At 41.4% G+C, this 13,427-nt stretch overlaps 1 protein-coding gene across 2 annotated transcripts in view; it reads left to right on the top strand.

Moving 5' to 3' along the window:
- The first annotated feature begins 80 nt into the window (after nt 1–80).
- Nucleotides 81–13,427, top strand: part of LOC117543709 (PRA1 family protein 3-like) — a 58,677-nt gene continuing 45,330 nt past the window's right edge. The window contains exons 1-2 of one of the 2 annotated variants that reach the window (XM_034212203.1): nt 81–334; nt 8,877–9,094. In XM_034212203.1, coding sequence (XP_034068094.1) covers nt 117–334; nt 8,877–9,094 — 436 coding nt within the window. In that variant the 5' untranslated portion in view covers nt 81–116. The remainder of the gene's footprint in view (nt 335–8,876; nt 9,095–13,427) is intronic. The other variant, XM_034212202.1, reaches the window with a different exon arrangement.

Genomic DNA, 13,427 nt, shown 5'->3' with positions numbered 1-13,427 from the left:
AAATGACTCTTGATTAATAAAGTGAACACAAAAAAAACACGCCAACGAGAGCAGCTTGCTGTCTACAACTTCTCGTGAGAGTTCAGTGTGTTGCTTTGGTGACTTCAAGGCTTGTGATGAAGTCCTGTCAGATCAGTACACGGAGCTGGCAGCAAATGGCTAAAGTGGAGGTGACTCCGCTCAGATCCTGGGAAGACTTCTTCCCCGGCTCGGAGAGGTTCTGCAAACCGGACGAGAAGGACCCGACGAGATGGGGCAACAGGGTGGTCAGCAACCTGCTTTACTATCAAACCAACTACATCGCTATAGCCCTGGTGGCTTTCATCTTTGTTGGGTAAATTACATAATATGCATACAGTAGTCGGTGATGTGCTTATTTGGTTGTTTGCAGCTAAATTCACTTTTCATAGTTGTTTTTGTCTCATGTGTATTGCTTTTTGTTGTTGTTGTTCTGTTAGTTTAAACTGCACTGTAGCCTACGTTAAAGGGATTAAGTAAACAGGTGCAGAAAGGAAAGTTTTGTGAAGAAGAGTTTTACAGTGGTGTACTCAAGTACGATTTTGAGTATTTCAATGTTTTGCTACTTTGTACTTCTACCCCACTACAATTCAGAGGTAAATAGTGTACTTTTACTCCACTACATATATTTAATACATTTAGTTACAGATGTAGTTTAATGATATGAAATATAATCAGCTCTTAAATCAGACTTTAGTTACACCTGGAGTAAATTCACAAGCTACCCTGCAGTATACAAAGTCATTACAACTAGCTGCACCTTTACCAGCTTTGAGAACACTTTCATGGTAAATTAAACAAAACATATCCTATATATTATTCTGAAATGGACCAATCTGCAGAATGAGTAGTTTTACTTTTGGCACTTTAAATATATGTTTATGCTAATACTGATCTACTTGTACTTGAGTAACATTTTGAATGCAGGACTTTTATTTGTAACAGAGTATTCCTACACTCTGGTACTTCTACTTTTACTGAAGTATAAGATCTGAATAATTGTTCCACTTCAGACCACAGACAGTTGGATTGAGTCCCTTAGGAGTGAATGGAAAATAATGTTTCAGCGATCATGTGATGCACTGTTACTGTCTGTATAAAACTGTCTTCTTTCTACCAAATTGAACAAGTTTTAACCAATGTGTCCTCTTATGTAGGATATAGGTAAGACTTTTTCATTGATATTACTATATAATGCAAAATGTATGTCATGAAGCACCTATTATGTAATAATGGGTACAGACTGCATTCAAGTTATTTATTTAGCACTTTTAAGATGCAAAAGTAACAGAAAGTAACCAAAATAAAACACAAAAAACAAACAAACAAAAATAATAGCAATACCAACCCCCTCCTAATAGAGCAACTCTTAACTTTGTAATTAACAAATACACTTTATACCAACAGAAGTCAACGAACACAGGACAGAATAAAGCATATATTTCAGTTAAAAGCCAATTTAAAAACAGTGGGTCTTGAGCATTGACTGTATATATAAGTGTCTTGAGTTGTCCCTTAAAAGTATGAACACTCCAGGGTTTCCCACACATAGACTATACTTGGGCGGGCCGCCCAGGTATATTAACGGCCGCCCAAGTATATTTCGCGACCCATTTAGTTTTTTGTTTTTTTTTAATATATATATATATTTTTTCGTCCGTGACCACGACGCCATCTGCGATCGATTAACTTGTAGACAATGATCCCTCGCTCCCTTGCTCTGATCTCGCCTCCTTCTGGCCTGTTAAGTGGCCTGTTAAGTGGCCTGTTAAGTGGCCTGCCTCACACAGGGTGACTGGCTGTCCACACATGGCCACTGTCATACAGATCATAAATCAAAGCCCTTGATTGGTCTCTGTGTGTCATTCAAGCTCGGGATAACCTCAGCTCAGGTGAGGTAAAGGACTCTCTGAGTGTTTAGATAGTTAACTTAGTCTAAGTTCTCAGTGGGTCTCAAACGGTGTGGTCACCATTTATGTAAACACATATTTCCATTTGAGAGGGTAGCGATTGGTCTAATGGATAGTGAGGTGGGCTGAAGATCGGAAGGCTGTGAGTTCAAATCCCGACAGGAACACCACCACTAGTGTGCCCTTGAGTAAGGCACTTAGCCCTTAGTTACTCCAGGGAGAATGTCCCTGTAATCGTCATTATAAGTCGCTTTGGATAAAAGCGTCAGCTAAATGAAATGTAATGTGATTAGTAAAATATGCATGAATAAATAAATAAAAAGTTAACTAGGTGAAAAAAGGTAAGATACACTTTTAAAACTTGTTGAGAGAAACTAGTCTTTGCTGCTGCCTCAAAGAGGAGCAGGGGGAGAGGAGGGAGACAGGAGAGGCTGATTCAGGAGCACAGACACACTCACAACTATAAATGAACCAAAACTAAATTAATAAACAAGTTTCAGTGTTTTTTTCATATTGGAAATGGTATGTTATTGGTTATGGCCTTGATTTTATGATTATTGAAATGTATACAGTTCTGTTAAATATAGGTGTTTCCATAGATGTTTCTCTTTATTTTCCCCTCAAAATGCACCAGATTGCTGCATTTAACTCCAAATAAAAAATAAAATCTTACCGGGGGGGCATGCCCCTGGACCCCCCTAGAGGATTTGAGGTCGACCCCCACTAAAAATCACATGGATAGGTTCCTAAATACATTAATAAATACATTAATTTTTTTAAATAGTAATCTATTTCCATATGTTCATGTGTGGGTAGTAGATTTAAACTATAGGGCTATCATTATGGACCCTGCCTGTACCTGTACCTGTTCGCTCTGCCATCGCGTGAAGGGTCTGCTAACAAGCGACCAACAGAAAGGTTAATGTTGTTGCACGTCACCTCAACCCCCCCCCGCTACCACCACCCCCCAAAGTATATTTCAGATCTGTGGGAAACACTGGCAGTTAATGGACCAGCACCAGAGGCATTCCCATACACACAGGCGTTGGAGCTGTTCTTCATGAAATCCCAGAAGGATGAAGTGCTCTGACAAACAGTGCCATCTTTGCGCAAAATGATTATACCGGAATGAAAAGTCAATAAATAATGTTGTTAAAACTTTTTTTTTTTTTTCGCGCACCCCCCTTGCCACCACCCCCCCCCCCCCTTGCCACCACCCGCCCAAGTATATTTCATATCTGTGGGAAACACTGCACTCTTTTGGAGCCCTCCCATAGTCCTGTGCCATAATAAATACAATCAAGTATAAGCAGCAGTTCTAACCTAGACTGCTGCACACTTCCTGAAGAACTAGTTTATTATCTAAGGAGGAAGACAGATTTACTCAGACCAGGAAACAAGTGGTTAAATCTCTCATCTGGGGAAATATCTTCTCATAGTTGGCACCACTTTGTTCCAACAACCAAAGCCTAATATACTAAGAATAGCCCCGTCATGGTCTGTCTGCTGACCTGTGTGTTGAATATTGGTGTTTTAGTCCTGAAGGCCTATAAGGTTTGTCTATCAGCGTTTGCAGAAGCACAGTGGTGGGAAAACAGCGCCTTAAACAGCTGAACCCCAGATTAGGGAGATCACACAGTATTGGATAATTTAGTAAATTCTGAGTCATCATCCTAAACAAAGATGGACTTTGACTGACACATTACATTTGTATTTTACACAGTAAAAACATAGAAAGCATGGTTCCCTTGTTGGCACATTCACTGTGTTTGTGTGGGTGTGTGTGAGATATGCGGAGGGTACAACTTGTATTGAATCGAGATTAAAATATAAAGTCACATGCAAAGAAGTACGATTGCTCAACTCAATTACAGACTCAGGAAAATGTTTTAAACACATACAGGAAGCAAATATTTAGCATGAATACAAGGGGCTAGCATTTCTATCAGGACTGGTGGAAAAGGCTAATGCTAAGCTAACCTTCTTTTTTGTTTATTTACACAGGGTTGCCAACTTTGGGTACCTGGCTGGAGTGAGATTTTGATATCATGGGTTTAATTACATATGCGCACGAAATGACTGCTATCGTGTCAGCAGCAGGACCTTAGCATATATATATATAGGATATACAATATATACAAATACACAATATTGGACACAGACTATAAAAGGCACAAAGTTTCATTCACTAATGAAAGTCAAACACATGTTTGTTTCCACTGTTTTATTGTGTGCCTGTCGCGATAAGCAATTAATTGACGTATCGTACGATAAATAAAAATGAACTCGATAAATTGGCATTTACATGAGGATGTGACTAGCAGTTTGAAAGGATGTACTTGAATTATTATTATATATTATCATTATGTCAGTGGTCTAAAATGGTCATACAACGGTGCCGACAATATTATCGTTTATCGCAATAATTTCCGGGAAAATGTATCCAACAAAATTAATTATCGTGAGAGGCCTATACATAAAACACACACACACAAACACATCTACAGACTTACTCCAAACTGCCAAATATATTAATTAACACACTCTCACTCTCATATACTCTTTGACTCTATTTTGGCCTAGTAGAACAATAAGCAGCAGACTTTTACTTTTTTATCATTTCTACTGGTTCTTAGATCTGAGCATGCGCAATACGGGTCGGCAGTTGCGAGAGAGTATTTTTGTTGGGTAATCTATGGTAGGGCTAACCCATACAGTGGTGGGGCTCATGTCAGTATTTGCAATGTAATTACATACACGCTCCCCTTGACAGTGAAACGCCACGCGTGAGGTTTAGATTATTTCCCTGTCTCAATCCAAATTGAACTGTATGAAATAAAAAGGCACATTTGTCTTGTAGTAAATAAAAAGGGCGACCTGGAGCCAATCCTGCAAATTTCTCCACAGGTGAAAGAGTTGACATGCTGAAAACCCAACCCCTGCAGGGTGGTCTGGGGGGATTCTCCCCCAGGAGATTTTTTTTGTTTTAGTTTTGAAATAGGTTACTAACATAAAATACACATTCTGGTAGCCTACTCTCTTGAGAAGAAAAATAAATAAATCTATTACTACACGACATATTTAAAAAATGAATGCCATTTTACTTTGTTCTGAAAGCTGAACCTGCTGCTCCTCACAGAGAGAAGAGGGAAGAGGCTGTGTGAATTACTTTACATTGTGGATAAGGGGGGATAGGCCCCATTGTTCTTTGTGTCAAAATGAAAGACAGCCCACACACCTATCCAGGGACGTGCACAGACATTTGGAGGGGCTATTGCTCTAAACTGGAAAAAGGGCCTCCCCCCGAAAAAAAACACAAGACCTTTTTTTAATGTAAAAGGAACCAAATGATTATTACATCAACTAAATTGAACAGTAATTCACATCTCATAACAAAATAAGCTAAGGCGACTACTTGCATTCCGTGACTTAATTTCAAAAATGAAAATCAGGGACATTTTTTGTTTTGCGGTCCATATCTCATTAAAATATCTAATGTTAGTAACTATTAAAGACAAAATGGGGACAATTCTGTTCTAATGTAGTTTGACCATTGTAACTGCTGTGCAGTCCAGACATACTGATAAAATAGGGCCTCTAACCAGGGGTTAAATTGGGCCGGGGCTGTCCGGGGCTCAGCCCCGGCACATAGGACGATGCTCTGACGTCATCGCCCTCGCTCATTTGTCATTTGTTTAAGCCATAATGTCAAAACATCTCGTTCTTAATATAGACTTTATTTAGGGTCGATATGTGTTGACTTTAAAATTTAAAATAGCAGATCTCTGTGACAGGATATCGTTTTTCCGCTTAGTGAACGTGTGTCTCTGCTCCGATCAGGAGCTGCAGCACCATGGCTCCTTCGTGCAGAGAGTCTGCAGCGGTGGTGTGGTGTGTGTGTGTGTGTGTGTGTGTGTGTGTGTGTGTGTGTGTGTGTGTGCAGAGAGTCTGCAGTGGTACCGCCAAACCCCCGACCCGTCTTGTAACACGGAGCCCGTTTCCTACACCATCAGGGCCGGTTCTAACCAATTTGCTGCCCTAGGCGAGATTTTAGCTGGCGCCCCCCCCTGCCAGAAAATCGTTCAGTAGAACAAATAAAAGAAATGTTTGAACATTTAAAGTAAAATGCTTCAATCTGGTGCACTTAGAGCACACATTACTAGAGACCTGATCTAGGGGGTACAACTCTAACGGCCCGTCCACACAGCGGCGTGCGTTGAAGCTTGCCGGCGGGCGTGTCTGAAACTCGACCAACAACCAATCACATGAATCTCCCGCCCCTGACATACAAGCAGCGGTTTGATTGGCTAGAGCTTGTACTGGCATATGATTCGATTGGCTGACGCTTCTGCCGTGGCTTCAAAACTTGAACATTGCTCAACTTTTGCAGCGAGCCACGCCAGCAAAGTGACGTCACCCCATTCAAAGTGAATGGTGAAGCTTTCAACGCACGCTGCTGTGTGGACGGGCCGTAAAACACCCATATGAAAAAGATTGGTTTACATTTTAATAATCAAATAAGTATGTGAACATAACCAATAGCAAATAAATGCAACTTATTTTATTTGTGTTGTTCATTCATATCTTATTTTACCTAGTTAACATTTATTTATGCATATTTTTGTATCTCTCAAGTTTTAAACGATATTTTTGGTTTTCTGTCCTATAGTATACATTGAAATGATTTCAAACCTGTTTACCCCAATAATTATAAAAGAGTGCCTTGGAAATATTTGTTTACATAAATTGCATTTATCTCTCTCGCTCGATCCCACACCCACTTTGGCTGTGAGCTGCGGACGCCTGATAAGCCAACACCCCCTACTTTCATCACTTAAAGCGTCCATCGTACAGGGCAAATGAAAAGTGTAACCGGGGTGAAAAGGGTGTTACCTTGACTTAATTGGATATTTGTAAACCTTTTTTTGTGTATATATATTCATAATTTAAGATGTAAATGAATTCCAGTTTATTTGTAGTACTTTCTATTTTTATTTTTGACATTTGGTGGCATCAATGTTTGCATTTGATACAGATAATGGAGCAGTTGCTTTAGGGCCACAGTGTAGGCCTATCCCTTAAGGTCAAACAATGAGATCCTCGATCATGTTGATTCGGCCACAACAGAAAAAATAAAAATAAATTCTCGCTCTCTCCAGAGGGGCAGGTCAGCCAAAAAGGCCAAACGGGCCGTTGCCCTGGCAACATTAGCCCGTACCTGTGCACGTCCCTGCACCTATCAATCATCAAACCGTGGGGTCTTATTTCATTACGTGTTGATATCTATCAACACGTAATGTTGTATCGATGTATATAGAGATGTACTACAGCAAAAGTATTCTCCGTCGGGACTTCCTGGAACAACACCACGCCGTTATCTTGATTATGATTGGCCAGAAGACATTATCAAAGATGTTCTATTGAGAAGACGATCACTACCTGACAAAAGTTTTCAAAACCGTTTCTAGTCTTCGGTATTCTTGTTTTTGGCGTGAGAATAGTTTGGGCAGCGTGAGAGCGTGAGATTGAGAGTGAAAGCGTGTGTCACACGCCAGATGCGTGAGAGTTGGCAACCCTGATTTACATGATGTCTGGAGATTTTCAGAAATGTAGTAACTTTCTTACAGTGGATAGACTACTGAAGAATATATTGTTTTGTTATAGCTTATGACAGATAAATTGATATAAACAAATATGTGATGATGACCGTTAGTAACAAGAAAGGTGATTTAAAAATGTGATGGTTGTTACATAGTTCGTCCACCAGAGGGCACTGGCGAGTTAATGATCTCACCTGTAAAGTGGACAGTGGATTTGATGTGGGTTAAGATCGGTTAAGATGTATCTCCTTATGTAAATGACTCTTTGGAGCAATATATATATACTGTTCTACAATATATGGATAATTTCAATTTTTTATTATTTTGTGTCATTGGTAAATTAATGCAGCTGTGCATTTTACAATTGAGGAAAACAATTAAACAGTTTAAGGGTTTTCAGGGCTGAAATTAATGAATTGCATTAAGAGTATATTTACTGTATCTTGGTTCCTGTCCTGGTATGCATAATGTCTGTGATACTAACAGGTACAATGTTCCATCCAACCACTAGGTGGAGCCAGTGACCACACATACACATACACACACACACACACACACACACACACACACACACACATACCATGTATACATCACTTCAGGGGACATTACATTGACTTACATGCATTTCCTGGAGACTTATCCTAACCTTAAACATAACCAACACATGCCTAACCCTTACCCTAACCCTAACCAAGTCTTCACCCTAAAATTAATGATTCCCCTCATGGGGACCTCCAATTTGTCCCCATAAGGGAGGCGAGTCCCCACATGTGACTGTGTAAACAGATTTAGGTCCCCACAAGTATAGTAATGCTAGGCCACACACACACACACAAACACACACACACACACACACACACACACACACACACACACACACACCACACACACACACACACACATGATGTCAGAGGGGCCCTATTATACTAAACATAATTCTGGTAATTTTCAGGTTCATATTAGTATGTTGTGCCTCTACATGTCTCCATGCTTTAATGTTCAAAAAGCTCTTTATTTTTCTCATACTGTCTGTGCTGCAGCAGCTCTTTTCACCCTCTGTCTGAAACCAGAGCCCAGTCTGCTCTGATTGGTTAGCTGGCCGGCTCTATTGTGATTGGTCAACCGCTTAGAAATGTCCCGCCCCTTAGCCTATCACGTATAATGTGTTGGAGCTTCAGCCAATAGCAGTGCGAGTGTTAAGTAGTGATGTCACTATGTTCCGGAGTTTAGGGATTTTATCCTTTGCAGACCGTTTACATGCACAAAAAAACTACATAACACACTACAGGAAAGGGAAAACCAAAAATACATTTAACTAACCGTTTCCTCTCATGCGTGTCCCTGCCAGGTGCCTGAACCCTGAGGGGATGTTCGCAGCCATGGCCCTGGGGTCGGCCATCTTCCTGGGCTCAGTGTGGGCCGCAGATAACCAAGACTTCATAGGCAGCTTGAAAAGAGTCAACCCCGTAGTGTTCGGGATCGGCCTCACGGTCACCAGCTACATCTTACTCTGCATGCTGGGGAGCATCATGTGCTTCCTGTCTGCCATCTATCTCCCCCTGGCTCGTAAGTAAACACACAGATTTCAATTTCAAAGGTTTTATTGTCTTAAGCACAAAGCTACAGTGTAGAAATGGCAATGAAATTCTTCTGACCTGAGCTGCTCCAACAATGCAACATATATCTAATAAAATACAAAAATACAAAGTAGTGCAAAAAGTCTACATGTCAATAGAATAAGGGATATTAACAGGCTATAGGAGTAACAGGAATAACAGGATACTGTAATCAGAATACAAAAAAGTAACGGTGTTGCCTTACAGTTTCATAAAAAAAGGCGTAATCAGATTACTATTACATTAAAAAAAATTGGGGATTACTAAAGAAGAGAGCATATAGTGTTTGTTGTAAAATAATCCGATTGTATTTCTTCTCTGTAAGCTGTACTGTTCTGTCGGCTCATACTTTAAGTGTGGATCGATACGTCCACTGCCTGAATCTGCTTTATGGTTTTCACTTTCTTTGGTTCATGTGTTCTTTTTTTAATTCAGCAGGTGAACCTTTTCTGTGTGTGAGCTTCACTGTATGTATTTAAACTAAAACAGAGGATTTCCTGTGAGCTCAGATTTTATTTCTGCTTTTTTATACTGTAGACTTCAGTGCTGGAATTGGGCCGGTACTCACCGGTACGCAGTACCGGCACTTCTGGTTCTGACCCATGGAGTACCGGCACTTCTTGCTCAGTACCGGCATGCTGGCGGTACTCCGGTACTCATGCACCGTGCCAGTACTCAACACTCTCCCGCCGTTCTTATTATACATCCATATATATATATACAGCCGCCCGGTACTCAGTAGATGAGTCATGAGGTGCCGAACGGACATTCTCATCGCTCTAACCGCTGGAGTTTCACAGCGGCTGTCAGCTGTTTACTCCTGTCATTCAAACAGAACGTGCTGGAGAGGGGGCGGGGCTTATCTTCTCCATGTACATACTGTGGTGGAAACGACTATGTCAAAATTAACCTATTTGACCGTGATTTAATAGTAATACACGTTTCAAAATAATAATAATAATAATAATGCCGAAGTAACAACATACGGAAAACTGTTAGTAAAACCATGTTTTAATGCTTTACAATTTACATACCTAGATGCACGTGTGTTGTGTTTATGCACTGCAACTCCCACCCAGTGGGTGGCTATGTAGAGTGATAGAACAGAGCAGGCACGCCCCGGAGAGAAGGAAAGCAAGTCACGTCACAAATTAGCATTTCTAAAATGTTAGCGTGGATTAATAAAAGTGCAAAAAGACAGCGGTTGTCGCCGGAAGAAACTTCAAATACAGAGAATGCTGTGCCTGTGTTGGAAATTGTGTCTGATGGGGAGCTTTCTTTGGTTGATCCTCCTGCTCCAAGTTCTAGTGCATTAGCATTAGCACTAGCTCCGCCGCCTCCTCCAGAGCCTCTAACGTTAGCTGCTGCTGGCGCAACTGCCACCACCAACACCGGGCAAAGCGATGCACCTGACTGCTGGACAACGGACCAGGTGCAATATTTTTGCAAGACCAATGCATGGCTCCTTCTTAAAGATAAGAAGCTAGGATGTCGGATATGCAGAGATGTCAAATCTTTGGGAATACACACTGGACAAGGACTGAAACTGTCAACTGAATGGGGTGAGTGTGCAGTGTCTCATTTCGGTGTTGACAAGGGCAAACAACAAGCTAGCCTGAGAAAAAAAAATCAAAGAACATAAAGAATCACAAGCCCATGTAAAAGCTGCTGACATCCTTACATCTGCTTCACGTGAAACTATTCAACATCAAGTGCAGTCTATGCATACATCTGAATTAGACACCACTATCAGAGTTTTTCGAACGGCATATAAAATTGGCAAACATAGCCGGCCATTCACAGACATGCCAATTGATTTCAATGTACAGAAACTGAATGGGCTGAACGTGGGCAGGGTTTTGCACTCCAATAAAACCTGTGGCGAAATCATCGACCACATAGCTCATGAGCTGAAGAAAAAAATGGCAAAAGACATTACAGAAAACCAAAGAAAACTCTGTGTTTTGGTCGATGAATCTACCACTATTAGTGGTAAAACGGTTTGCTTGTTGTGTGTCTACGCTCAGCATTAGCTGATGCTGAGCCCGAAACGTTGTTTTGGGAGCTGATCGAGTTGGATGGAACAACGGCTGATGACATCACAAAGGCGTTAATGGAGTGTCTTGGAAGAGATTTTAACGAGGACTTTTTAGGTCAGTGTTTCGTTTCTTTTGCATGTGATGGGGCTTCAGTCATGCTAGGGAAGAGAACAGGCGTTGCTACCCAGTTGTGTAGGTAAATTCCCAAGCCTGTTTGTGTGGCACTGCTCCAATCATCGTCTAGAGCTGGCAGTTGGGATGTGGTCAAGGAGGGTCTCAGGGCTCAATCATTTCCAGATCTTTTTTGACAAACTCTATTCCTTGTTCCATGCCTCCCCCAAAAATCAGAGGCAGTTAGCGCAGTGTGCGCAAGCAGTCGGACAGCGTCTCCTGGTGATAGGGCGTGTTTTGTCCATCCGCTGGGTGGCTTCAAGTGAAAGGAGCGTCAGAGCAGTCTGGGAAAACTACCGAGTGCTTCATGATCACTTCACAAATGCTGCAAACGACACGAGCAGGGATTCCAGAGACAGAGCAAAGTACAAGGGCCTGGATGATGTGCTCACATCTGCAACGTTTGTCAGCAATCTGGGACTGATGTACGATGCGCTCACAGAGCTCAGCGACCTCTCTCGGCAACTCCAAAAAAGAGAGATGACACTGCCTACAGCAGATAGGCTCTTAACTCGAGAAATACGAGTTTTTGAATCCATGGTCACCATGCCTGGCCAACACATGACTACAGTTCATACAGCTCTAGCTGAGAAGTCCTTCAAGGGTGTTGCCCTGCGTGAGAATGGCAGGCTTGTACAGATTCATGCAGGTCAGTTTTTCCGCAGTATGGTAGAGAATCTGAGACACAGAATGACTTCCACAACCTTCTCTCATGTCAGCACAAGAGAAATCCCATTACATGGCCGGGAGGCCCGGGACAATCAGCTAATCCAGGACATGAAAGTTATCCATCCTGGAAGTTGGCCTGAAGAGGAGTTAGACGTACAGTATGGGGACGTAGAGGTGCTACGTTTGTGCGAAGTGCTGAAAGTGGACAGAAGAGAGACTGTTCAGGGCTTTCGCGAATACAAGGAAACCAGGGCATCCCGTACACCTGCTGCCATGGAGCCTCTACTGAAAGCAGTCCGAACCATCGCTGTCTCCACTAGTGAGTGTGAGCGGGCATTCAGCTGCATGAACGATATCCTTACTGCAAAAAGGAATGCTCTCTCTGTCAGCCGACTGTCCAGCCTAGTTTTCATTAAATGTAATGGACCATCACTAGGACAGTTCAATCCGGAACAGTATGTGAGGTCCTGGCTGGCAAAGGGAAGGAGAAGTGCTGATGAAAGAGCCTGTCCAGCTCCAGCCCCTGATACTGATGTCCCCAAGGCCTTCTGGAGCCTTTTCTAACAATGTGAAGTATATTGCAAAGCAGCTCACCCAGTGAGAAGACTTTTGGCATAATGTGCCGATTTGTACAGATCCTGGAGATAGAAGGACTTCAGACCAACCAGGGAGTTATCTGATCAGCTTGGTGTTCAATGTAACTCTTTACCATGGCTCAGACTTTGTTACTTGCAGTTACAGTTTCTCATTTTAGATTGTGCAAATTTTGCATTTGTTTTTACATGTTCTTTGTTCATGCTCTTTATAATTTTTCTGAGTTGGAAAGTTAGATTGCATCATAGTTTACTTTATACATATTTGTATTCTTCAGTGGTGAAGTATATTGCAAAGCAGCTCAGCCATGTGAGAAGACTTTTGCCACTTTTTCGTTTTCTGAGTTGGAAAGTTAGATTGCATTCAAAATGTACAGAAATACTTAATTTTGTTAAAGCTTTTTATAAAAAATGCTTCTGACCAGAGCTTTGTTCCTTGTCATTAATGTTGAACACCACCAGAGGGGCTCTCACCTGAAAGGTCTCTGCTTCATGTGTCTTCAGCAGAAGATCTAGACTTTGATTGCTATATTTTCAGTTAATATTGACCTTACTGAGCTTTAGCCATATCCGCTGCCTATCATAAAAAATGTTAAGTACAGTGAACCTTTCTAAAATATACAGTAGTAAAGAGACAAACCCACCAGCATGATAGTAGCCAAATTCTTGTTTGTGGGCTGTATATATAAAATTGACTTGAAAAAGTTGCTGATTTTAGAGTACTGGCACCTTTTTCATTCCAATTCAAGCACTGACTGTAGTATGTGCTCATGTTTCATTGTAGGTGTATATAGGCTACTGCCTGAATATG

Source organism: Gymnodraco acuticeps, unplaced genomic scaffold (assembly GCF_902827175.1).
Source record: "Gymnodraco acuticeps unplaced genomic scaffold, fGymAcu1.1, whole genome shotgun sequence".
NCBI lineage: Eukaryota > Metazoa > Chordata > Actinopteri > Perciformes > Bathydraconidae > Gymnodraco > Gymnodraco acuticeps.
Note: the sequence above shows the minus strand (reverse complement) of the source record. Positions and strands in the feature narration are given on the sequence as shown.